This window comes from Athene noctua, chromosome 1 (assembly GCF_965140245.1).
Source record: "Athene noctua chromosome 1, bAthNoc1.hap1.1, whole genome shotgun sequence".
NCBI classification, from domain to species: domain Eukaryota; kingdom Metazoa; phylum Chordata; class Aves; order Strigiformes; family Strigidae; genus Athene; species Athene noctua.
In genome coordinates, this window is record NC_134037.1 from 24,355,840 (window position 1) to 24,383,631 (window position 27,792).

General features: G+C 42.0%; 1 protein-coding gene across 1 annotated transcript; it reads left to right on the top strand.

The window, feature by feature from the left end:
• Positions 1–20,647: 20,647 nt before the first annotated feature.
• CLN8 (CLN8 transmembrane ER and ERGIC protein) lies at positions 20,648–27,400 on the top strand. The gene is made up of 3 exons (XM_074895722.1): positions 20,648–20,779; positions 22,144–22,797; positions 23,200–27,400. Exons 2-3 carry the CDS (start codon positions 22,255–22,257, stop codon positions 23,512–23,514), a joined length of 858 nt encoding a protein of 285 aa, XP_074751823.1. The 5' UTR covers positions 20,648–20,779; positions 22,144–22,254; the 3' UTR covers positions 23,515–27,400.
• Positions 27,401–27,792: the final 392 nt, after the last annotated feature.

Sequence of the window (27,792 nt, forward strand, 5' to 3'; positions counted from 1 at the left end):
GTGAACCGTGTTAGGACTCTGTGTACCACTGATACATCCCTGCTTCACCATCTGGGGTCGCTGTCATTTTGAAACAGGTAACAACTAGTTTCCTGCTCTGGGGAGAGTGTCCCCTCCTCTTTCATTGCAACAAGCCAGGATTAATGTTCAAACATGCAGAGCGAGACTGTCATCTCCATACACCACCAACCCCTTACCTCGCTGCATACGGACAAGCAGTCGGTGGAGAAAACGTGTGGAGGGGTTTAGGACTGCTGAGCTTTAAACCAGGTAGTTTAAGGCCCTTTAATCACACAGCTGTCATTTGTTGGGGGATTGGAAAAGCTGCTGAGGCAGGAAACACCCGGGGCACGGCCTGTCCCGCAACCGCCCGGACACGGCCCGGCCTGTCCCGCACCGCCTCTCGCGCCAGGTGGCAGCAAAAGAGCAACGTACGGCAGCGGCCGCTCCGCCCCGGGAGAACGCGCTGCCGGTGGGCGGGGCGAAGGCGGGGCGAAGGCGGGGCGAAGGCGGGGCGAAGGCGGGACGAAGGCGGGGCGAAGGCGGGGCGAGTCATACCCCCACCCCGAGCGCCGCCTGAAAGCGGCAGGGAAAAGGTGCAGGGTTTTTTGTTTGTTGGTTGTTTTTTTTTTCCGCAGAAGATGGTTATTTTTATATTTCTTTGCATAGTCTGAAAGTGAAAAATAATAACTGTGAAAAGTGCAAACAGTGAAAGCTGGGAGTGCAGGTGAGTCCTGCAACAAGTGAGGCGGGGGCCGAGCTGCCATGGCCTTGGCGGCCAGTGCTGGCAGGAGCGCTGGTCCCAGCCCCTTCGCAGTCCGCAGAGCTGGGGCCCGCAGCTCTGAGTCACGGCCATACGCTGTTTCTACAATGGGAATTCAGGGCGAGGAGAATTTGCCAAAAAGTGACAAATCCTGTGAAGAACTGTACAAAAACTGTCAGATCTTCATAAACTGAACACCGCAGCCATATTCCCATCCAGAAGACAACATCCCATTACATTTGTTTACCCTTTAGCCAGTCTTGCTGTGGTGTTTTGTAATGCCCCTTTGAAAATGATGTCTTATTTAGCAAGTGAGACACAGCAAGAAATGCCTTTTGTAGTCAATACATGTTAGAAACTGCACCCATAATCTTTCTGAGCAATGAATTAAGAGCACTGAAACTCAGGAGAGTTTCACTCTGTACTTGTATAGGATAGTCACAACACTTCTACTATGAAGCTCTTGAAAGTTTTTACCGCGAAGCTTTTATTACAGAGCTCACTCCTGCCCTGTGCTTGATCTTATTTGTAATAATTATAAATCATGCATTTAACCCATTAGTGGATAAGAATAGTACGGATTTTTTTCCATTATATTTCTTTTATAGGCTGCTTTTAAACTATATGAAATTGACTACTCAAGAACTACAGCAAGAAATCATAGAATTCTTGTACAGGAATTTAATCAGCCTCTCCCAGAAAATGCTGTCAAATTTTTGAATGACATAAGACTGCTTGTCCCCATGGCCATCCAGGGCCCCACAGACCCTGTATCGTTTACTGGATGTTGTGCCTTACAATCAACCATCAGGCAAAACTGCATCCCTCACACCTGCCTCAAACCAGATGTGGACTTAGACATTAAAGCTGAGAAAAAGATCGCAAATGCATTCCCTGATCTGTCCCTGAGCCAGCCCCCCCTGCCCCGGATGGTCAATGTTGAAAAGGCTTTGGCCCTACAGCTTCTGGAGGCATGTGACTATGCTGCAGCAGGTCCCTGGCTGCTCAGGAAGAGCCTGTAAAGCCAAATGCAGCCACAGGGTGGAGGGTAGAACTGTGTAACCAAAATTGCACCCAGTGACACAGCCTGATCCTACCTTCCCTGGGGACCACAATCTGTCATCCCTCAAGAATGCTGCCTCCAGAATATGGGTGCTACCCCCCACTTTGCTTCATTAGAGGAGCCTTTGGAAGAGTTGCGAGATACATCCATGGATGAGTTCAGTCTGCAAATATAAGTTAGAGGGCTTTCTGCAGACCTTAATTTCTGAAATAATCTAATATGCTTTATTTGGGACCACTGCAGTAGTTTTTGTGAGTAATCTCCTATTTTAATTAAAGTAAACAGCAATGTGGTAAAACCCAAATGTTAACTGGAGCTGCTTCCTCCCCAGTGGAGCTCAGCTTTCAGTCTGCCTTCATATGGTGCCTTGGGGTGTATGAACAGGTAGTACAGGAAGATAAAGCCTCCTGACATTACAAAGCTGTACTGACTGGACGTTTAGGCACACACTGCTAATGTTGAAACCTGTTCCACTGTGGGGCATGAATGTTAAGCACTACAAAGTCATCCCCGTGTGCCACGGCCCTGTCTGCATCTCCCATGTAGCTAAGCCCCTGCTTGGGGGGTCAAGGTCTCCTGGGACCCTGACGGCCACAAGGCCAAAGCCCTCCAGGATGGAGCCATGGTGGCTCCTTCCTTTCCTTCTCCTTTGGTACTAGATATGCTCTGGATCCTAGACCCTCTGCCCTCTATTCACAAGAGAGACACCTACCCTCTGCACTGCTCCAGGCCAGGGAAGGGTAAAAATGAGATAGCAAAGGCCTCAGAAATTCCTGAGGAAACATAAAAACGACATCTCTTCAATCAAACAAAAATATTTAATTAACTGAACAAAGTAGTTATTTAAGAGCATACAAGCGAGCTACCTAAGGAGCTATTGATCTTGTCCCTGCACTGTTGCTTCAACACAGTCTCTTGAGTCATGCTCTTCTCCAACACAGCAGTGCTGCGTACAGAGCTCAGGCTGTGCTCGTCCTTTGGCAGGTCTTGTCCCAGGCAGACAGTGTACCACACCGTGACTACAGGAGAGCATCATGCAGGATGGCGTATTGGCTATGGATCCCATGAACCTGGGGCAGCTGCAGTGACCTGTACAGCTCTGCAGCAGTCTGCAGATAGTCTGAAGGCAAAAAGAAGTGTGGATAAAGAAAGTGAGAAAGAATGAGCTAATTTTTACCTCCTATATCAGAAGTATAATGCTATGCTACTTCCTTGTTCTATTTCTTAATTGTCTGATCTGAGTAGATTAAGAACCAGCTGCTGCTTCAAACTCTCCTTGGCAAGTACATGGAGAATTCAGGGCAGTTAATGAAGTGCCAAACTCCATTAGCTCTGCAGCTGATGTGTCCTGGTATGCTCCTGGCCAGTCTGAACAAGCATGGTGGGCTACTGGAGATGCTCAGTCACCATGGGCTGCCACCATGGGTCCACAGCTATCTGGAGTGCCGGATGCAAGAGACATTTGTCTTCATTCTGTCTCTCAGATGGTCTTAGTACAGCAGATGATCAGTCAGCTGTTCCAGAAAGGGGCTGAAATACCAAAGTCCTGAGAGAGGGTGGTGAGAGGAACCTCTCCCTCTCTTTCTCAGACTTGCTGTGACGCTCTGCTCCTGTGCTGTCATGAATCTCCCCCAGCTGTTTCCATTTTGATACAGAGGTTGCTCTGTACCCTAAAACACCCACGTGAAGTGTCATGTCTTCCACTCCCCCTAAGCGATGCCAGATCATTTGTGGGGAGTGGAAGAAAAAAAAAAAAAAAAAAAAGAAGTAGAATATTCTGCACTTGAGGGTCAGAAATGCACCCTCAGACCTAAGGATGGTCATTCATGAAGATGGGTTGATGGGGTCCCATGTCAGACATAATGAATCCTTGTATGGTGTGGGTCTTAGAGGTCATGAAAACACATGATGGAAAAGCTGGAGACCACATCTGCCATGATTTCTCTTCTCTGAGTAGGCAGCTCTGTTAGGTTTCTGTATGGCAGGGTTTTGGTAGCAGATCAGGGGGCGACAGAGGTGGCTCCTGTGAGAAGCTTCTAGAAGCTCCCCCAGTTTCAAGTTAGATCCACCTCTGGCTGAGGCCAAGCCAATTAGTGACAGTGGCTGCACCTCTGTGATAACACATTTAAAAAGGGGAACCTGAGGGGAGAGGAGTTGTGAGAGAAATACCTATGCAAACACCGAGGTCAGTGAAAGAAAGGAGGAGAAGGGGAAAGTGTGCCAGAGCAGAGACTCCCCTGCAGCCCGTGGTGAGAGGGCAGGCTGTGCCCCTGCAGCCCATGGAGGCACCGGTGGAGCAGATGCCCACCTGCAGCCCGTGGAGGACCCCACGCCAGAGCAGGTGGCTGTGCCCGAAGAAGACCAGGACTCTGAGGGAAGCCCGCACTGGAGCAGTCTGTTTCTGGGAGGATTGCAAGGTATGGGAGAGGCCCGCACTGGAGTAGTTCATGAAGAGCTGCAGCCTGTAGGAAGGACTCATGTTGGAGAAAGTTCACAGAGGACTGTCTCTTGTGAGAGTGTGAGAGCAGGGGAAGAGTGTGAAGAGTCTTCCCTCTGAGGAGGAAGAAGCGGCAGAAACAATGGGTGATGAACTGACTCTGCCGCGCTGTGCCACTGTAGGGGTGGAGGTAGAGAAATCAGGAGCAAAGCTGAGCCCAGGAAGAAGGGAGGCGCGGAGGGAAGGTGTTTTTAAGATGTGGTTGAATTTCTCACTGTCCTAAACTGTTTGATTGGTAAATTAGTAGTGGTGATGGTGTTCAAATAAAATTGATGTTCTTTTTCTTCCCTGATCGATTCTGTCTTTTGCCCATGACCATAATGGGTGAGTCATTCCCCTCTGTCCTTGTCTCGAGTCCCAAGCCTTTTGTTTTATTTTTTCCTTCCCATCCCTGAGGGGGAAGAAGTGAGCAAGCAGCTGCATGGTGCTCAGTTGCCCTCTGGGCTTAAACCAGGACACCAGCACTGTAGAGAGATGAAGGTGTATGTAGAGGGTTTTCTTCTCAGCAAATACTATTGTACGTTTCATGTAATGGCCTGGTTGACAGAGCTCACCAAAGTACAAGCCAGCATGTTTCCAATGCAAACTGATGTGCTCACTGTTTTGTGACCTGTGTTGTACCTTCCTGACAATATCACATTTATTCTGCATCTTGGGCAGCTTCAGAGGGACATTGGGATATATGGGGCTGATAATCCAGAAAGAAACATCCCAGTGGCCCCACCTGACTGACTTTGGCAGGCACACATAGATCCCTAGCCTTGTCTTCAAAGCCTCACTGGTACTGCCTTGCCTCAGATCTTCTGCAACTCACTGTGAAATTGCCAAGGATACAAATCGCTTCCAAAGGCATGCTTGTCCTTTACAGGGATGCACATAGCTTTGACTTTCCACCATCATTGCTTGCTGCCAATGGTGAAGCTGACCTACGCTGACTGCAACACTATCTTCTTACTGCTGAGTTTGTGTTTCCAACAGCCAAGACATCAGGAGACATATGGTCCTCAAAGATCGTGACCAAGGCCCTGATGTCTTTTAGGTCCCAGATCACACAGAGCTCAGCTGCTGAGAAACACTTCCTAGAGTAGACAATTTCTCTCCATTGACTAGAGGGAAACTGGGGAGATAAGATTCATCTGACTGACAAACACCGTGAACATCCTTTCTGAAGACCTCCAGGATTTCTTTTCTCCTTTTCTCCTCTGCTCACCATCTACATTTGTGACTTTTTTCCACCAAATGATCTTTCCTAAATAAAGTATATATTCAAGCTGCACTGTTTTCTATTTTATAGATAAGTTGCCTGAAGCATGCATTCAAATCAAAGAAATCACAAGCACATGTCTACTTGTTTTTCCACATGCTAGGTGTAGGCCCAAGTCCTAGCTTAAGGAAAACTCTATAAATGTCAGTGTCTCATACATGAGACAAAAATGCTGAAATGTTGAAAAGAACTGATACATTTTTCATTCACTTAGGACAAACTATGCCTTCATATCAAAGCAACTCTCTAATGCATTGTCAATGCTTTATTTAGAATATACTTATTAAAATGAACTAACACATACAGTAAGCAAAACAACTGAGAAGTATTAGGGAAACCTATGGTAGAAAAAAACATGGCTGGCAAATAACAGTTTCACTGAGTCTAAGCAGACCTCCAATCTTCAGAGATAAATATTTTGTCATATTATCTTATTTTGCACATTTACTAAATCACAATGAAGAAACTGAAAATCAAGTCTCCTTTCAGACATATCAGTAAACATAATCTCAATTTTTAACTATAATATGAAAGTGAGAATAAGGCATCAAAGTGCAACACTGACAAGGGTGTAAAATCTCTGTTTTAAAGAATTTTGCACTTGTTTCCTATCAGCCATCAGTTTTAATATGGAAAAACAAGTTTAATACATAGAAACTCTACCCAAACTCAAAAATTAGATTTCTATTCTTCCTTTTGTTTTTCTGATGCTTTTCTAGAGCTTTTTTTCCCCACTAGAAACAGAAACATTAGATACCACAAATCCCTGCAATGAGGCAGTACACAATAAATATTGTTTGTATATTTAAAAGTGATATTTGATTCATTAGGCCCAAAATACATTTTAGGGTATTTTTCCTATAATTGGTTTTGTCTCCTCTTTTTAATTTTTTTTTCTTTTTCCTCTGCAGAGGCTTGTAATGTACTGAACAATGTTCAACACTACATGTTAAACATTTGCCTGACAGTCTGATGACTCTACCACATTATCTGGGCTCTGCTCACTACCTCTGTCCTATCAGCCATACTCTCCTCAAATATTGACACTGCCCTTCATACACAGAAATATTCGTATTTTAAATACTCTCCAATCCAAAAATACCTTGGATTTACAGGTCGTATTTTCTGTCCTCCACTTCAGGCAGTTGTGAAAAGTGTGATGTAAATCATCTGTGGCACAGCCTTCACAGTCCTCAGATGGTGCTTAATGACACCATTGCACAGCAGCTCATAAAATTGGGCACATATGTGTTTTTATGCCTATGGACTTGTATGGGTTTATTTCCATATTTCTTCCCAAATTTAGTACATTTCTGCTGAATTAGCTTCTGATCTCTTTTGCCATCCTATTGCACACCTCTCAAGAGGTTGGGGCTAAAAGCAGATAAGGTGTCAAGCCATTTGTGCCTTCAGGGTTGTCAGTCTCTTGAGAAACGTCACTCAGCTGTCGAGAAATGCTAAATAAGAAATATGTAAGGCCTCACTTCTTGACTATCTTAAATTTTTTTCTTCATGTGAGGAAGGAGCTCTTTTAAGCATTAATTTTAGAAGATTTAAGATTTGGCTGCAAAAGATTCCCTTCAGACTATCTCGTGCCATTATCCTGTCAGCAGGAAAGCAAACATGATACTAACTGAGCTGTCATAGCCTGCTCTGAGAAGTCAATCTTTAAGACACTCTCTCTTCATCTTTTAAAGTAGTCTTATGCAACCTGACCTGTCAATTGTGAGCAGGCCAAAACATAGGGAAGGAATACCAAGGAGAAGGATTAAAGGACTATGGCATGGAGATGCTGAGAGAAGGACACCCAGGAGCACTCACATGGCTTCCAGTAAAGGGCCTTGCAAGAGAAAAGGTTGATAGTTTGGCAGCAGAGTTTTGGGGATCAGGCATGGGGAAGAGAAGAGGTACAGGCTGGAGGATTGTTGTGGTAAAGAAAAGATGTTGAAGATGTAATACTTTGCAGTAGCAGAAGAAAGGGGAGATGGACACTGAAGTGAGGTGAGAGGGATTTGAGAATTGGGCCTGAGGGTACTGCAGAATGGAAGAAGGGAGTAGATGTGACAGAAGTAGTTATTAGACAAGCCTGATGACACTGACCATTGTCAATGCCCTCCCCATGAACACACAAGGACACTCCCAACACCTTCTTCCTGGGCAAGCAGCTACTGATAGTGCAAGAGTTCACATTAAGGTATGTTTACAGTAGTAGGCTAGCTGTCCTTTCTTTTGAGTAACCACTGTTCAGCAACAGCTAAAACTGGTTTATTTCAGTATGAATGTGTGCTGTTGAGTGGCTGCTGCACTGTAGATGGCTAACTGTCCGTGAGAGTCTAGTGGTGGTAGCCTGGTGTTGGTCAGCCGAAGACCCTCATGATCCACCTGATAATTTAAATTGTCCTACTGTAAATTTAAAAGTGATTTCTGACTAAATGTCCCCACATTCCTATTGCCTGAAGTCTTCTGGGCAAGACTTATACCAAACTTGGACCAGCAGTCTGCCTCACAATTTTTTCTGCCCTTCCCAGCTGTTTATATATCATCGCAGACAGGCTGTTTTGATATGGATCTGGAACATCACATCACACTTGTTTTTCTGGTTCTTTCAGCTTCATTAGTTTAATGTCTGTCTGTGAGCTGCTTTACTGAAAACAAAGAGTTTTCAGTTAATAATACGTTATAAAAGGAAGTTTTTTTAAACGTCTCCTTAATAGAATAGCTATGTCATGTTTTCTTGTCCAAAAGTGTTGACAGTACTTACAAGTGTCATTTAATGACTTTATTTAAAAATATGTGCATATATAAAGACACTTTTCTCTAAAAATGCATACCTTTTACTGACTATTTGCATGTAGATAAGACCCTCCATATTGTGTCAGACCAAAGGTCCTTCAATAATGTTTTAAGTTCACTGTCTTGTCTTTCAGGATTAGACTAGGAGAACTCACAAAGCCAATTACAGTTGAAGAATTATTTTTAAATCTATCACTTCTCAGCTACAGCATCTCAGTTAAAAACTGTGCTCAGGTGAAGAGGCTTAACACCTACTTATGTGTCCAGTGGGAATGTCAACTTGACACGAGCAAGCACACAGTGAATTAGTGAGAGATCAACATCTTGATCACATAGGGAACGTCTGCACAGCTACCCTAATCAGAAGTAAAACTGTGATGCCAGGCATTGAAGAACATAGGACATACCTCCATGACAGTGTTCAGGAAACAGATAGAAAGAAATTTGGAGATCATTCTGGTAATGTTTGTGTGCAAACAGGGAGATAGAAAATAGAAATAACATTTTCATAGTATTTTCCTACAGTTTGCTAGTAAAATAACTACTAGAATACTGTGTCCAAAGGGATAAAGATTAAAAAAAAATATAGATTAAAATGACAAAACCGGTTATACATTGCTTAATCATTCCAAAATCTATTTAAATGATCAAAGATTAAAAGCCCCTTAATCACAGTTTGTAAATGCCAAATCTAGCTGTTGAAGGTATAATGAGATTCAGTGGCTGGGAGATGAAGCTAAACTAATTCCGACCATAAATAATGCTCTGATTAGTTATCTGTGTGCATATTAACTGTTGAAATAATCTATCAAAGATTGCCCATCACTAAAAAGAATTAAATCAACATTGAATTTTTTATTTGATAGACATGCTTTAATTCAGCAACATCTATTGGGCTTGAAGCAAATTAATTAATGGATGTCCAGTGACCTGTATAACTCAAAAGGCTGGAGTGAATTATTGTAAAGCCTATATTAACCACTGAGTTCATTAATTTATCCACTGCAAATAACAACCTCATAGCTTGGTTATGTGTTGCAAGGTTTATGTCTTCATGGTCTTAGGAGCATTGGGTAGTGTTATGTAGTATGCTGTAACTTGAAGTTACATCTCAGCATTTCACACAGCTCAGCATAGTGACTTGTCTTTCACCTGTATCTGTGATGACTGACCAAGCAGCATAAAAGCATTTTTTTGTCACATTAAATGACTTGCTGTGTGTCAAGAACAATCCAAGACAACTTGGCTTTAGTCTGAGGAAGGGACAACTCTTAACACTGAAGGTATATCCCATTCTTACACACCAAACAATACACTGAAGCTCTGGGAATTGGACAAAAGCATTGACATGGTCATGTGGTGAGCCACCATACCGTAATGTTTATATGTACTACTCTTAGCAGTAAGATTTCACCCAACACTTTTATTACAGTTTGTTATTTCTCTTTCATTAGTTATTTGCTAGCAGCTACTGGCCTCACACCTGACACATGCAGGTAATAAGAAATGCATTTTCAGGGAGAGGCTGTTTCAATTTGCTGCTAGTATTAGCCAAATGATACCCTATTTTGCATTGGGTGCAGTATTGTTTTTTTCTTCTGCTAGTTACTCACATCACACACTGGCCTAACTTAAGGTCTATGGTGTACGATTTTCCCAAGGATTTTTTCTTTTGTAAAGCTCTTACACTGCTCTTTCCACCATCAAGGGCTGATGTTTTATGAATCTTTCTCATATGAAATTGTGCCAAATGGCAGTCATGGAAGTCACCACTAATTGTGGAGAGACAGATGATGGACACAGCTCCTTCTCCAGCTCCAGGCTATGTCAACTAGAAGGCCATTATGGCTTTCCTGCCAGACACTATAGTTCCCTCCCAGCTGTTAGCTGAGCTGCTTGGAAATGTTCCTTACCTACATGGAGCTAAATGTGACAAGTCAGAAAAGGGTTACGGTTCAAAGTAACCCAGCTCACTTTGATGGGCGTATCAGCAGCTCAGGAGCAGATTAGAAGGGGCAGTAAGCTGTAACATGGGTGGCTGGGGAGAGGAAAGGTGTTCGTTCAGCTGAAGATGACAGCTTCTGCTAGTACAGCCAGATCTTGGAGTGAACATGTGCCCCAGCCTTAATTTTGCTTGATTTCTCATGTCTCTAAAATAAGGAGCACAATAGGAAGCAGGATTTTCCTCTGGCAGCTTCTACCTATCCCAATCTCATCTGCATACCTCCCCATTAATGCTGAATTTTAATTTGCCCATCGAGCACTCTAAAAGCTCCCTTTGTTCTTATTCACTTCCCACTCACTTTTAAAGACACTGTCATATTGTGACTGCTGTTATGCAGCAGTACCACTCTAATTAGTACTTGAACTTATTCCTGCCTGTTATTTTGAAAGAAGCTGGAGGTATTTTCTCATTTCCATTCTTCAGGTCTGTTCATGAAAATTCACCTTCTGTGATAGAAGATGAGTTTGCAAGTCATAATAAGTCACAAAAACTTAATTTAATAGATTGCACTTAAGTGATTTGTTGCTATGGCCAATGTATTCCTTCTTTCATGCTGCTTCCAGCTACCTAATGCCAGCTCTGTATTGAATACAACATGGGAACATATTACAGCTTAAATGGGGTAAAATAAAGTGTATCTGGATCCTTATGGTTGTGCTTCAGGTGAAGTTGGTATTTTATTACTTGTTGCTGTTGCAATATGTTACTGTTGATCAGATTTCCTCAGAAATCTGTCATTCTGAAGTACTCATATTATTTTTTTTGTCTTCGAGTTTATCCTCTTCAGCAGTAGTAATGATTAATTTGATTCTCTTGGCATGCAGTTTTAAATCCAGTGACTTCAGCAGTCTGACTGTAACCTGACTAACTATAACCTTAGCAAACGGAAATCTGTTGCCTTGTCAGTGCGGAGTACCTTTATATGTGCTGAAGGGTTGAATGCTAAGCAAACTCTCCTACAATGAGCACACTTGCTATGTCCTTGGTAGTAAGCTTGATTTCTGGTAGTGTAGGTAAATTTAGGTTTCACTTTATAGGGAAAAGTGAGCTCACTCCTGCTGAAAGACCTTAAGGGACGTTTCATTCTGCACAGCCATTTCACCCCTTTCTGTTCCTGAGCTGGAAAAATGTTTTCTGAGGCATCTTTTATTTGTCCCTTAGGAAACTAATTGCCTCAAGACCAAATTAGAATTAGAATTACTTGGCAGCTAAAATCTGGTTTCTGATAATAGCCTATCTGTTGGATATGCTGGAACAGCACAGATCCTGCACCTTGCCTCTGTCAAAACTGCCTCCTTATAACAGAGGTGATGACTAATTAATTGGCTTCTATCTTCAGTTTGTTCTCTTTTTCAGACATTTATTTTATTTGGATTCCTTATATATATAAGATATGCCTGATGCGTGGGGGTTTGGGTTTTCTTTTTCAAATAACTGGTAAAGAATTTGGGCCATTAATTTCTGTATCTTGTGTAAGCAAGAATCACTTTTCTGTCAATTCACAAAAATAGCAACTTCAGTACAAAGTTCAGTCCAGTCACCTTTGTAGAAAAAAATGTACTCTGGTTACTCTAACTGGCTGCTCTAACTCTCAGTGGGGCTTTTCCCTTATTAACATAATTCATTGCAAAATAATGTCTTAGAAGATATAGGAACAGAATCAGTTAAAACAAGTATTTAGAAAATGGGGATCTTTTTTTTCAAGAGCAAGAATACCAGGCTGACTTCACCCTTAGGGAAGTTGTCGAGTTCTATGCAAGTGTGAAGATACCATCTAATTAGAAGTTAATCATTACACTAAGGCCTGCTTTATTTAGGAGTCTCCAACACTGTAAAACTGCAAAATTATACAGAATATATTCTCATTTTCCTTATGCTGTATTTTCAAATGCCTAAGTCCTCCTAAATACAAGGATTGCAACAAACAGTAACCAACACCCATCTCTGATATACCGTGCACACTTAGTAAACAGATAAAGCATTGTGCTGTAGCATTATCATTGTCAAAGAAAGGAGGGTGGGTTTGTAGCTGTAGCACAGCCTAGCCTTCAAAACACTAAAAACTGGCTCCTTCCACAGCCCATTGGTCATCAGCAGGGCTATGCTGCAGCCTAACCCTTCAAACCTGAGGAAATATTTACACATAGATTTAATAGATTACAGCCTCAGTCCACAAAGACTTACTTACGTTTTTCACTGTGAGGAATCCCACTGAAATCTTTACAGAGTTGGGTGTGAACTTTTCTGAAGACTAGACTTGAAAAGCCTGTTTGTCCTTCTGAGTAGCCATTACTAATTGTTTTAATCAAATTGTTTTGAGAGAAGCAAGGTAAAGGAAACTGGTTTCCCATGATTTTTCCACCATAGATTTCTCTCATACTTCTGTAACATATTACTCCTGGCTGCCTTGCATGGCCCTTAGCAACTTGCAGAGTGAGCTGCCCCTGTGGCTGCATCTGGCAAGGTGCTGCTGGGTTTTCAGCTATCTGTGATTACTGATGGGCCTGTAGCCAAACAGGATAGAGAAATGTTGTTTTGTGGTGCAGCCTTTCTTTTCATGTGGTACTAATTGGGGTACTACTTATTTTAAGAATATATTTTCTTTGGATGAAACTAGCCAACTGGTTCAAAAGGTACTATGAAAATCTCCTGTGGGCTGATGTGCAAAGGGTAAGTAAAACCTTATGTCTTTTAATTTTTTTCATTTGTTGATTGTGTGTTTTCCTTTAAATATCTTTAAAATACTCTAAAGACTACTATAATGGGTTATATCCATAACATGTTATGGTTTATTTCAGTGGGATTTTGATTAAGCTTGCAGGAAATTGGAGAGAATAACTTGGCAGAAAATTCTCTGCCACATTTCTGTTTCTTTTCTTCTCTTCTCACCATTGAAATATATTCTTTCCCCTCTGTGGATATGACTTTTGTGAATGGAAGGCCTTAAGTTTTACCCTTCACATTAAACTATCTGACAAAACTACTGTAGTATGCAAGAGTCTAGTGTAAATAGTGTAAATGCCAGTTTACATTTTACTGAAAGTGAAAATTCAGGAAGGATGGAATACAAAGAAATGAAAAAAGCCCACACAGGGCTTGACCATGAATTGGTATAAACCAATTCGGTGGTCATGTGCTGGATGATGACTTCTGTTTCAGCACACCAGGGTTGCTATATATAATGCAGTAAATAGCAGACTCTGATGAAAATTCTAGGCTAATGTAACACTCTGACAGATTTGTGGCAGACATCAAGTGCTTGACTCCTGACTGCTGCATGTAACGCTAGCTTTGGGAAGAAAAGAGGTATTAGGAAGGTTTTTCAGCACAAGAGGCTTAGTTTTAAATATTTATGTATTAAATATTAAGAGACTGGCTAACTGATGTTTACTTATACTAATTATAGTATACTAATAATACTAATATGGGTTTGTAGAATTTACTTTATCAGGAATAGCTGAAGTAAATGGTTAGAATCTTCTTATTCTAAATAAATTTAAATAGACTACATTAAAAAAAGGATTTCCATCTTTTGCAAGTCTAGAATAACCTGCCATGAAAGAATCTAATTCTCAGCTGCTGTTTTAAAAATATCTTACATTTCTCCCAACTATCCCTAGCAAAATTTTTTAACAAAAAAAAAAAAAATTTATTTGTCCTCTATTGCTAATATTAATTGTTGCTTTATATTGTTGTCATTATTGCACAGTACTGCAACTTGTGAAATACCTGAATGTCTCCACTTGGATGAAGCTGAAAACAGGAAAATAGCTTGTCAGCTTCCATCCTCTTTACTGCTTAGGGACTGCTTATTTCAAGAAGTAATTTAAAAAGTTGAGAACCTTGTCAATATGATAGATTTGCTGTTATTTTACTGAAATCCCCAAAAGTAAACTTATTAGTTTACTAACTAAGGTCACAGAAATGTTACTGGTTTCTGTCCACCATTGCCAAACAGTAATTGTAAGGTCATCTCAGATAGTTTTCACAGGAACTGTTTGAAGCTGTCTACAGATACAACTGAAAGATGGCCTGAGGTGGTAATCCGGGATCAAACCCCTGCTAGGGACCCACTGGCAAGCCAGTCACTGGCTGCTCTAATTTGACAAACATCATTTTTCCCTGCTGGTAGAGTCCCTAGTTTCTATTTAGGTGAGACTATCTGGAGCTAAATAAAACTCCAAAATGATAAGCATATAGCCCATGAGACAAACACAGGATTTTCCTTTGATTCTTGAAGAGGCACCTGTGTGAGAAATTAGAAAGGACTAGAGATTCTGGGTATACCTGAAACACCAGTTAGACTAACCTTAATGACTACAGCTGTGAAGCAAGAGCCTAACTACCAAGGCAGAATAACTTGTTCCAGTGAACACTGTTAAGACATGTAGATTGGTGAGGGAGGAATAAAAAGGTTCAACTGTGAACCCAAGCTTGTATCATCACCTCATGCTAGTTACCTGAATGAAGCCAACCAGAAGCAACTGAGGAACTCACATCCAGAACTGGATACAGTCAGTATTATTCTTATTTATTATTCCTACGGGCTAAAAAAAATGGTTATACTGTCACCAGTGATGCTGGGCACTAGGAGGTGAAAATCCTCGGGGAGGAGCCTAAAAAGTCATTGACTGGCCAGAGCACTAAGAGAGTTAGGTAGAAGAGGGAGGAAAAAAAAAAAATTATATATATATATATATATATATTTAAGCAGTGATTCAAGAGACATGTTTATGGTACATCGAACTTAAAGAGAAGCTTGCAAAATGGAAAGAGACTAAGAAGGCTTAGGAGTGAAGTGTGAACTTAAGCACACATAGAAGAGGTGATGCAGCAATGTCTTATACATTGCAGATTACTTTCAGGGCTAATGGGAGAGAGAAGTTGAGATTTAGAGAAATTCTTGAGAGAAATGGCTGGACCAAGCAGGAGAGACCTTGAGAGTGTCTTGTATCAAAATAGCAATAAATTAGGATTAGAAGAAAAAATGGGTAGCATATTTTACCTTGAATGGAAGTAAAATAATGAAAGGGAGGAAATACTGACAGAATAATTGCCCAAAGGCTGTACTGGTGAGGTCCAATTAAGCAGTGGGCAGGGAATGGCCAGACGTCACAGGGTCAGCACAGGTATGATAAACAACCTCAGCAGTGTCAATAAAGCTTTTTTAGTGATACTGGGATATACAGCACTACTCAACAGCAGCTGTACACCTCTAGCATTTTCATTAAATATTCATAAAGTAAAGAGAAATGGGAGATAAACTTAAGAGGGACTGAGCAAAGACTCTCCTGTTTTTCTACATTATTTGAATTATCTGGAAAGATTCAAGCAGGAACAAGCAGCCAGTTTAATTGCTGCAATTTTTCCCACAATTGGTACCTCAAAGTCTGGATGCTCAGCAAATCTGATTTTTTTTTAAATTTTGAGAATACCAAGTGCTTCAAGGCAAGCACTTGATATTACTACTATCTGTTCTGGAATTTAAGGAGTTGATTAACTCATTTAAAACTGACCATAAGTGGAATAGAAAAAGAGTTTGTAGAAACTAGTGCTAGTCTCCAGGTACTAAGCAAAGCAAACCAGCCTGGGTGGATGAAGGTTATGCAATGTAAAGACTTTCTGAATCCTTGGCACACATGAAAGGTGTAATACACGTTTTCTGAAAGAAGTCAAGTATGCTTCCTATTAGCTGAGAGGAAAAATGCCTTAAACAGTCATGTTCAAAGCGCTCATTGGAATAACTGTAATTTACATGTAGGAATACTGGATAAGTACTTGTTGGACAAGAATCAGGAGAACTTTGAGAGTATGTGTAAAACATTAACAAAGTGAGATTACAGATTTGGTATTGCCATGATGTTCTTTCAGGCGGGCATGTAATAGTAAACCTCCCACAGACCTGAAGCAAAGCTCGTACAATTAGTAGTAAATCTCCCATAGATTTGAATGCAGACTGCAGATTAGTAGGTGGTAAAGGAGCAAATCTCAGTTTAAAAAAACAATTCAAGAAGCATGTCACTGAAAATATATGATTACATGACAGGTCAGCACAAGTTGTGAGTATATGCATGGATCTGTGTCTGTAAATGTGCAAGCTTTTCTCGAACTTTGGGAAGAGAGGGGTAAAATCTTTTGAGAAGTCAACGAGGTCTTGACTTGTAAAGTAGCAGTAGACTTTTCATCCTCTACTGGGAAGATTACCAGGTCAGTTTTTATTTGTACTCATAGGACTCAGTTCAACATAGAGTACCACTGGCTACAAATTTTTGGTACTCTGGAATTAAGAAATGAATGAAAATAACCTAAGGCAGTAACCAGTTCCTTCATGTGCTACTCAGAGGATGAGAGAGTGCTATAAAATGATCAGAGAACAGCCTCATCAGGCAAGATTCCTTCCAATCTCCATCCCTTTGCTGCTAATGTAGATTATTTCTGGCCACTTTGCCGTCATGCCATGTCTCCTGCAGAGAGAAAACTCCCCTCTGTTGCCATAGCAAAAGGCAGAATTCAGAGTGGCTTGTTCTGGACTCTTCTACCCCTACATGTCCAAGGCAAATCTTTACAGGATAAAAAGTTGTCTGGAAGTGATAATGGGATTGAAACTCGTTTCTCAACACACCCCTAAAACACATTACTCAACTTTGGCAATGACAATAGAAGCACCAGTTGGCTATATTCTGTATTCCAACACACACACACACACACACACACAAGCACTCATACATGTCCTATAATAGTCATCCTGCAGCATCTTGCACAAACTGTAGGCTCCCTTCTCACTGAAGTCAGACTGCCAGTCAGCGAGGGACCTGGGGGTGTTGATTGACAGCAGGCTGAATATGAGCCAGCAGTGTGCTCAGGTGGCCAAGAAGGCCAATGGCATCCTGGCTTGTGTCAGCAATAGCGTGGCCAGCAGGGACAGGGAAGGGATCTTACCCCTGTACTCGGCACTGGTGAGGCCGCACCTCGATTCCTGTGTTCAGTTTTGGGCCCCTCACTCCAAAAAGGACATTGAATGACTCGAGCGTGTCCAGAGAAGGGCAACGAAGCTGGTGCAGGGTCTGGAGCACAGGTCGTATGGGTTGCGGCTGAGGGAACTGGGATTGTTTAGTCTGGAGAAGAGGAAGAAGGGAGACCTTATCACCCTCTACAACTACCTGAAAGGAAGCTGCAGAGAGCTGGGTTTGAGCCTCTTTAGCCTAGTAGAAAGTGACAGGACAAGAGGGAATGGCCTCAAGTTGTGCCAGGGAAAGTTTAGACTAGATATTAGGAAGCATTTCTTTCCAAAACGGGTTGTTAGGTATTGGAATGGGCTGCCCAGGGCGGTGGTGGAGTCTCCATCCCTGGAGGTGTTTAAGAGTTGGGTTGATTTAGAGCTTAAGGATATGCTGTAGGTGGGAACTGTGCTAGGAGAACGGTTGGACTAGATGATCTCCAGGGTTCTTTCCAACATAGATGATTCTGTGATTCTGTGAAGGTCTCACTGGGTTGGCTCTGTGTCCTCCATACACATCGCCTAACCCTCTGCCTTTAAGGTGCTCTCACACCACTGAGATGGTACTAGTCTACCTCTGAAAGTAGAGGGAGCTGGAAAAGGACCTGGGATCTTGACACTCTGAATTAGGGAATGAAGAAAAAAAAAGGTGATAAAACTAAAGACATTTTTAACTATCATCAGCTATCTGTATATACATAAATACAACAGAGAAGCTACTGATTCATCACTATGCAATATTTAATTATGAGTATGCTATCTGGAAGAAGTTTAGACTATGCCAACTGGTATTTTTCTAGATGGTTCCTGGATATTGGTCACTGGTCCCACGTGAAGCAGGAGTCCAGTCAAAATTACCTTCTGAAGCCAACAGTTCTATGGATGTTTTGGGAGACAGTGTGTGCCAAAATCATATTCAATGAGAAGCTGTGATGTAGCCACCCTGTTTCAAAGTAAGAGGCAGTCCCCACATGGGAGGCTGTATAGATGTTATCACTGAGACAACAAAACACAGATATTGTAAAGTGAAAAAAAATCACGTTCAGTTCTAGACTGCAGGCAAGCCCTACTGAAACAGTTATAAAGAGGGTCTTAGCTACAAGGGGCAGGTCATCCAGACTTGCAGGCAGGGTTCCCTGCCTGGAGGTGCTCTTTGCTCTTCCAGCTGTGGCATTTTGAAAATGCCAAGAAAGTCTTCCAAAGTTGAGACAGTGCAAATAGTAGGGAAATTTAGCTTTGTACGGGGCATGCTGTAGCGCCTAACCAGAATGGCTGTAAAAGGGAGAACTGAATATGACATAATATGGAAGATAAGCCCTACTGCAGGAAGACCTATTCTGAAATACCTGAAGTGATCATAATCACTATAATGAGGCACCTATTAAAAAGTTGTCACTAAGTATGGTTGTACTATCAGTAGATTCAGAAAGTAACACTAAACTATTTCATTATGGCTACAGCTGGTAGTAATTAAAAATGTAATTTTGCTTGAGAAGTCAAGAAAGGCAGCAAAGACAAGGAAAACCTCCAAGAAGGATATCAGCCTGTGATCTTGATTTTTACAGTACTATCACAGTTCCTCATATGTAAGTAAAAAAATCTTCTGCCTTAAGGTGTTAGAGCTTAAAAGAATTCTTTAAAGACAGCTATGGGAAAAATAAAATTAAGGGAAGCTAAAACACATGCTCTTGGTGCATTATATTACTTGAGAGACCAACTTCTTCCAACAATAGCTCACTCAGCTTTTGCTTGTTCAGATTTCTTATCCTTTTCACGTTACCTAGGACAGGTCCAGCATCTGTTAGGGAACAGAGGTTATTAAGTTAATATCCACCATGAGTTAGGAAACACTTCCCAAGTGACAACTCTCCAGATCTTCTACTTTGCACCTCTCAGGCCCTACCACCCTTTTTACCCTTCAGAGGCAGTAAGTGGCTCTGACCCAGAGCTTTGCAACAAATTTACTCTCACTTTTGTGCAAAGATGAATCCTTCTGTCTACAAGACCAATTTGACAGAGCACGTCATTAGAATCTGTCATTTGATCATGAGCGTGCTCTCTGCATGAAATAAGTATTTTAGCTGAAATTCCTTGCCCTATATTCACTGCTGAGCCTGGGCCTCCTGGGCAGCGGTGAGGTCACTGGCAGTGAGGTGGCAGGTGAGGTGGCAGGTGTGCTCTGGCGTGTGACTCACCTCAGTGGCACACAGGTAGTGTCTGGGTGTGTGGGCATGGCGTCAGCCAAACCCTGGCGCCCTTGGGGCTGTCTGTAGGGGAGCTCAGAGGGAAGGTGTAATACCTTACATCCAGAGCATTAAAAGGAGACACAAGTAGTAGATTTTGTTCCCAGACTTTTCCTATAAACTGCAGGGCTGACTGCTGGTGTCTAAACTATGAAGGTGGCATATGAACAGATTTTCCTTTTCACAGAGCTCGGGGTGTCCATCAGGGACAAGGTTATCACATCAGCAATTAAAAGCAAATGCACAAAACCTCTCCTGCCCAGTTATCCTGCTACTGTGGCAGGATGCAGTTTTCCACAGGGAATGGCCGCACTTCCTCTCCCCAGCTGGAAACCGAGCCTGCGTCAGGCTTCCTCCACTGATCTCCCACCTCTGGTCTCTCACCACAACTAGAACCAGTTAAGGATTTTGGCTTTTCTAGGCCAATCTTCCATGTAAAAGAAGTTGTGGCTTGATTTTATTTTAATTTTTTGTCACTCTTTGGTGGAACCACCCGGACTGTTGTGGGAGCGAGTTTTTCCCTGGCAAAACTCGCAGTGACTGCCAGTCACTCCTGCGGAAGCCACGCGGAGTCCCGGCTGCGGGGTGAACCCCCTCCGTGGTGTTTAGTGACCTCCCCCCCGTGAGGCTCCTAAAATCCAGGCGGGCTGAGTCACCGGGATGACAGCATCAAGAGAGAATCATGTAGCAGAACTCCGTGACATCCATTTAATAATTTGCTGTCTTTAATGAAACTGGATAATTACAGGTAAAGCTACTGTCTATGGCATCACTGCCACTTCTATTTTTTAGTATTATTGCTGATATTATTAACTTTTCAGCGGTGGTGATGAGCCTGCCGTTCGGTGAAGAAAACCACCCTGTAAACAAGGCTCCGCTCCGGTGGGACGGCGCGATGGCGAGGGCCCGGGGCCGGTTGCGGAGGCGCCGCCGCGTCCCCCCCGCCCAAGTGGTATCGCCGCGGCCTCCCCCCGCGTTGCTCGGTGGTTGGTGCCGGCGCATGCGCGGAGGGGCGTGTGGCGGCTGCCCAGCGGAGGGCGGCTGCGGGGGGAGCCGCGGCGGGTCGGGCCGGGCGCTCCCGGGAGGCCGGTCTGCTGTCCGGGGCAGTCCCGGAGCCGGGAGGGGCCGGCCCGCCATCGTGGGCAGCGCTGTAGGTGAGGAGCGGCGGGTGTGAGCGCGGTTTGTGCGCCGGGGCCGGCCCCCCGGGTCTGCGTGAGGTGCTCGGGGCTGGGGGGGGACGGCGGTGGGTTCTGCCGGTGCTTGTGTTGGGGGCAGAGGCGCTGCCCCGGCCCCGCTGGAGCCAGCACTTGCCGCAGCGGATCGCGCTGTTCAGGACCTGTGCGTGCCAGCAGATTAGTGTGTTTTACCCCCCTTTTCCCCAGGACACTGGGGCGGGGGGGCGCTGCTGGGACTCCACCTTCGAGTTGGTCTAGTCAGGTGTGGGGCCGTGGGCTGCGCGTAGGGCCCGCGGGCCGGGGCTGCCAGCCCACCCCCGTCTTGGGGCGGGGGGGGCATCTGCGAGCAAAGGCCAGGGTGAGCATGTCCCTGCAGGATCCGAGTTGTCGCGGTGGCATTTGCTGCGTGGTGAAGCAAGGCGACAAAATCTCACCAGGGGCTCCGTGCTCGGTGGTCGCTGTGGCTTTTTCATCTGGCTCCTGCCAAACTCGCAAACGCAATGTGGTTCTGAGCATTTACAGGCTGCGGTGGGCCTAGTGGTTATGCTCATATCGCTTAAATCGTTCATAAAATGAGCTGGCATTCAAATATTTCAGTATTATTTGGCTTTTCCCTTCCTAGAAATCTTTGTGTTTGAACTGTGGTGTGTCAGGAAGTTTCAGTTAACTTGAGGCACTTACTGCTGAGATGTTCAGTTAATTACGCTAATGTTGTTAATAACACACATTAATGTTGCTTGCCTGCATTCCATACTCTTCTTGCATTTTTAGAATATGTTTTCTGTTGGAAAGTGGTTTAATGTTTAGAAACTGATTGCAAATTCTTGTTTTGAGATGTGATTCTAAAGGCCCTTTTCTGTGTAAGTGGTCCCACTTATTGAATTAAGTTTTTGTAATTCTGTGTCCCAGAGCTGTATCTGAGATTCCGAATTGCACTCAAAGCCATAGAAAGTGGTGGAAAATCAGTGAGGGAAAAGCAGGGAAGTAGGAGAAAAATGGAGTAGAATAACTGCACACTGCTGTTGGAATACAGGTTTCATAAGTACAAAAACAGGGTTTGCTTCTTGTATTTTCTCTTCCTCTTTCTTGCCTTCCTACTTTGCTCTCTTCAGCTTTTGTTCCAATGCTTTACTTTGTACAAGTGTAGATTTTGGAGGCCAGCTGTTAATCTTTAAACACATTGCTTAGGTTTTTTTGTCAGTCTGTCTACCTGTCTTTGGGATGACTGTGGCTAATGGCAGCACGACCAAAGTTGTAACTGCAGTTGAAGTGAGTTCTCTGTGGTTTAGAAGCTATGTATATGGATGACTTAAATTCACTTAATTTTTTTCTTCTTGTTCCAGACAGAAGAGTTCGTGGTTTCTGGTTTGCATAACAGCAGAGGCGGAATAGACTATAGTGCAGGTGAAAAGTGTCAAGCCCCTTGCAAGGCTTTGCTCTGTAAAAAAGAAGAAATGAGTCCTGCAAATGATGATGCAGTGTTTGAGACCATTTTTGACTGGGACTATCTCTTATGGGAAGTTCGTTTGTCATTTATAGCTGCTGGGTTTTTAATCTACTCGGGAATATTTCTTCTGTCTCACTGGTTGTCTTCACTGATAAGTACCACTTATCGTGCCTTGTATGCAAAGGAGAAGGTGTTTTGGAATATGGCAGTCACACGTGGTGTGTTTGGACTTCAGAGCTGTGTTGCTGGTTTATGGGCTTTGCTCATAGATCCTGTTTTTCATGCTGACAAAGTATATTCACAGCAAAATTGGAGTTGGTTTAACTGTTTAATAGCTGCTGGATTTTTCTTGCTTGAAAATGTAGCTGTTCATATGTCCAACGTTATTTTTAGAACATTTGATGTGTTCTTGGTAATTCATCACTTGCTTGCTTTTGGTGGCTTGGCTGGTCTAGTGATTAATGTGAAATCTGGACATTATCTGCCTTTGATGGGAATGTTGCTGGAGATGAGCACTCCCGCAACGTGCATTTCCTGGATGCTTCTAAAGGTAAGAACGTGATAATTTTCAAATTATGTTTGTAACAGTTTTCACGCATCTTTACTTGCCCATAGGTAATCTGTGTGGTCTGTCTAGATAGCTTTTGGGCAAAACTACGTTCATCTGGCTGATATCCACGTTACTGTGATACCTGCTTTTGTTGTGATGATATTTCTGTAGTCCTACATACAGGTTTCTGTGTGATGCTGTGTGCATGTGGATAGTGAGATGGTATAGATTCATTCTGAGTTTGGGATGCCATATGCATGTGGAATATCATAGCACTACATGGGAAAAATGCCTGAGAGTGTGTGTATGTGTGAGTATTTGCACTAGTACTACAGATTGCTCAGTTCTTTATCTTGAAATTACAATCTAATTTCTGCATATTTTCTGTTCTTGTTTTTCTAGGCTGGCTGTGCTAACACCTTTTTCTGGAAGGCAAACCAGTGGGTGATGATCCACCTGTTTCACTGCCGCATGATTCTTACTTACCACATGTGGTGGGTGTGTATTTTCAATTGGAATTCTGTGATGGAAAATTTGGGACTTCTTCATTTTATTGTTTTATTCTCCGGATTATTTGCCGTTACACTAATACTTAACCCATACTGGACGTACAAAAAAACTCAGCAACTCCTCAGCCCAACAGACTGGAACTTTGAAAATAAAACAGTGGAAAATGGAAGATTAAATGGTGAAACACATCAAAAGAAGAGGATATAACACTGAAACAGCTGTATCCTATAGGGCAGCGGAAGAATACAATGCAAACTAATTCTTTGCCTGTGAACTAGAAGCTTTTGCAAGAAGCTCATTAACACAGTGATTCCTTGCTGGTAATATTCTTTATGCACCAGAAGTATTTAAAGCATTGTTTGTTTTTTGTATGTGCATATACATGAGGTCTTCAACATCTTAGTTAGAAATTATACCAACAATGTTGTCAGGTTGGACAGTTATTTCATGATTTAGTAGTGACATGCTCTCTAATGGCACCCTGTGTCCTAATGATTCAAAGTGGCTTTACAGTAAATTTGTCTATTAAGCTCAGCTTGAAACAAGTTTAGCTTGAATCCAATTTCATATATGTTGGAGATAGTGATACTGGAAATTATGTTGTTTATTAAGATCAAATATGACCCATGTGAGGTATGCATGGGTACCTTGTTCCTTTCTGCCATTACATCATTCCAAGTGGTTGAATTGATCAGTGGTAGAATGCAGTCAGGGCTAGGTTTTGGGGTTGTTTGTTTATTTGTTTGTTGTGTTGTTTGTTTTTTTTTTCTTTTAAGTGCACTTGAGGAAGATAATTGTTTGAGTGTTCACTGTCAAAGTGAGTTGTAGTTTCTAGCTTGCTCTCATGGGAGGAGTTTCCATCCACCACAGGTCTGCATGTGGGGTTGCAGACATTTGTTACACCGGTGGTCTAGCTAGGTAATCATGGTGGTCACTTCTGGACTTGAAATCATTGAAGTGCAAGCAGCAATGACAGAATGTTTGACTGTTTCATCGTGGAAAAGATCGCTGGTTGATGAGTAAAATTATTTTCTTTGTAGGTCTGACATAAGCAGTTGCGCAGTTGGTTCTACTAGTGCTCCTGCTACGATTCCTCTTATTTTTTGAAATTCTCTTAGTTATAGAGGGTTTTAGAAGCTGAGGTGACTCCTCTGTGGAGGAAAGCCTGTATCATCTCCTTTAGGAGTTCAGTTGTTCTTTTAGTATTTTTATTTTACTTAAAAGAACATACAGAATGACGCTAACAATCCTTTGCACTTTATCTGCCACATCACTTCCCTTGACCTAAGGAATAGGGTTGCTTTTTTTAAATAGAGGCTTGACAAATTGTGGTGAACGTCCTCCTACTACTAGTATTGGTCTGATGGTTCCTGGATGAAATCGTGTACAGCGTGTGAAGGAGTAAAGGTCGCAATAGAAAAGTGTGACACCTAGTGGCAGGAGAATGGCAAAAGTATTAATTACTGTTGGTGCACGGACCTAGTGGGATAAAAAGCCTGTCCTTTGGACCTTTGTTGTATAGTGTGACGACACTGCAACACAGATTTATTTTTCAAAGTAGTAAGACTGGGCAAGTCCAAGCTGTGAAGAATTTTAGGTCAAGGCATGTGTTAGAGGCTTTGTGTACTGATCTGTGGTGGAACATATCATTTTAAATGTGTAAGGGAAGCACTGTTTGGTGTAAAAACCCCCATTTTAATTAATTTTTGGTGGGAATGTCTTTGATTTTGTTCTGAGTGAAGGGAGGAAGCTAGTAGTCAGTTGCTATACTCCCTATTACACTTTGTGTGAGCACAGAGTTAAAAGAGCTGCTGTATGAGGGAAACCTACTACTGTTAGGTCACAAATGTATAGCCAGATCTTGTTGATATGATGAAGTGGTGATTATCTGAAATCACCTGTTCAAAACGGGGCTTAGAGGGTCATAGGAGTTTTACACAGCAACTCTATCTGTTATCCTGCTGATACTCAATACAGAAAATCTAAATTTTCCGCTATCTTCTTATTTTGAAGCAGACCAGTGTGAAGTTGCAGTGTGTTAGCAGTGTCACCTGTCTTGGACACCATTTTATAGAAAAAAATTATTCTCTACAGCTTGAAATTACTTTGCTCTCCTGAGGGGTTGTATGTGGGAGAGTAATGTTAAAAGTACTTTAGAAGAAAACAGAGGGATGAATTCCTCAGAAACAGAATCCAGATATGTGATCCAAATGCATATGTTGCAGAATCCAAATCTCACTTGCAGGAATTCCAGGGGAAGGGAGGCAGAGGATAAGTCACCTGATATCAAAATGATGGTGTGTTCTATGCTGCTTAAAACTTAAAGGTTTGGATTTGATAAAACGAGGTAATTAGTATAAAAATCCCAGCAATAGAATTCTGAAGAATCCTAACAAAAAATGGAAGCATCAGAAGAAAAGTAAGTTTGTGCCAAATGTGTAATTCTTATAATGACTGGCTAAAGGAGGTGAAATTTCTATGTGCTAAAATAAAAGAATATGGAGGGTTGGGGTTAGTAATGAATTTGGGACTGAAAAAAGAGGTTAGGTGTGCTCCAAGCAGACAGGTGGATAGTTATGGCAGTGGCACCAGACTTCTGAAGTTTAATATTTTGTAGTATTAATTTGTCTAATGTTATTAAATGGATTTAAAATATTTCATTAAAAGTTTTTTTTATCATAATAAGGCAATCTTTTTTTGTATACATCTTAGTGTGAGCTTTTTTTACATGACGACTGTTATGGTGTATCTTGAAAATCTTTTGCATGTCTTGACTATGTAATTAATAATACCTAACAGCACCTGTTAACCTAAGCACTGCTAGACCTCCTAGAACAAGAGAGCAATGCAATAAAGCCAGTTACAGCACTCATTTTGTTAGTTTGAGGGATGAGGGGATTTTACAGTCCAGCTAGAAATACAACAGGACATAAAAGTAAAGACAACCTTTCTTCTTCATCTTGATGGCCTAGAGTTGGAATTACCAGTTCTATTACACAGAGATTCTTTTTTTTTATATATACTAGAATGTTTTCTTCACTGTCTTTTGGCTGCTCTCATCAAGAGGATTTTCTAGTTTGTGATTGTGGACGACTCTCATTGCTTTGAAATAAGACTGAAAAAGCTCTCTTAACTGAGGGTTTTGCTATCTAATTACGCTCATAACCAAGTGATGCTTTTCAACCCAAAGGTAGACTAGCCATAGTTTGTTTATAATTTTTTTTAATGTGAAACTAATCCCAGTCCTCTTGGGCCAATCTTACAAGGCCTGATCTGCAATCCAATGTAGAAGAATAACACACTCAGCTTCAGTAGTGGCTGGATCAGGTCACAGGGTGTGTTGCTGCAGTGATTTGGACAACTCTTGCATAATATGTTTTCGGGTGAATTTTTTGTTTGCCTGGATGACTATTAGAGACTTCATCCTGCTTTCTTGTGGGTCAGGCTTATTCAAGGAGTACTTTTTTTGTCATCTTTCTGGCTAAAACTTTTTTTAAAAAAACAAATCCAAACCAAACCACAAACTATGGTGGGTGTGTTTGAGGTTTGTTTTGGAGGTTGGGTTTTTTTTTCGGGGGGGGTGGGGGGTGTGTTTTAAAGAAAAATGTGTGATCTAAGACACTCTGGCCAGGCATCTGGTTTTTACTGTCTTCATACATCATTCCTAAATCACAGATTGTGTTTGCCTCCATTTGTGTACTGTCTTATGTTTTTTCCAAAAGCTGTCATGGTTTCCCCTCCCACTCACCAATTTTTCTACAATATTTACTCTTACTTACAGTACTGGTCATGACCTTGCAACAGTCACATTACCACAGTGATGTCTTTGTCTAATAGTTTTCAGCTTGTACTGTTGGGCCCTTCTTCCACTAAATACTCATGTCCAAATCTTTCAGGTTTTTTTGCTTTTTCCTGATAACAGTGATTAAATATTGATGTCATGTGCAGTTATAAAACACCTTTCTTAAGCTCAGGGAGACTGCCACTTAAAGTGAATTTAGAAGTATTAAGCAAATTCAGGTCTGCTCTTGTACAATATAACTTCTGTTGAATGGTACAGTATCTTTACAATGTGTACATAAATAAAAGTATTTTATTGAGTAATTGTCTACTGTGAGTTTCATTTACTGATGAAAAAGCCTATTTTTTAATTGCTATTTGTAGCTTAAACAGTTTTTGCGGTGCATGCACCAAAAAGATGACTTGTTTATTTTGAAATATTCTGTTAAACTTGACAAAGGTGATGTCATATCCATGGAAATGGTTATAAAACCTTGTAAACTAATGTCCCTTCACCAACACTTAATATATTATTAACATGAGCATGTTTAGTTACATGACTAAAACACTAGCAGCTGGGCTATATGTAAATACATATTAAAAACTGTAGAAAACATCACTTGGAAGTGGCCCTTCTGGCTTGTGTATTTGAAGTGTGTGGTCTATTTTTGAATTGGGTTCTAACTGTGAAAACACTTTGTTTGG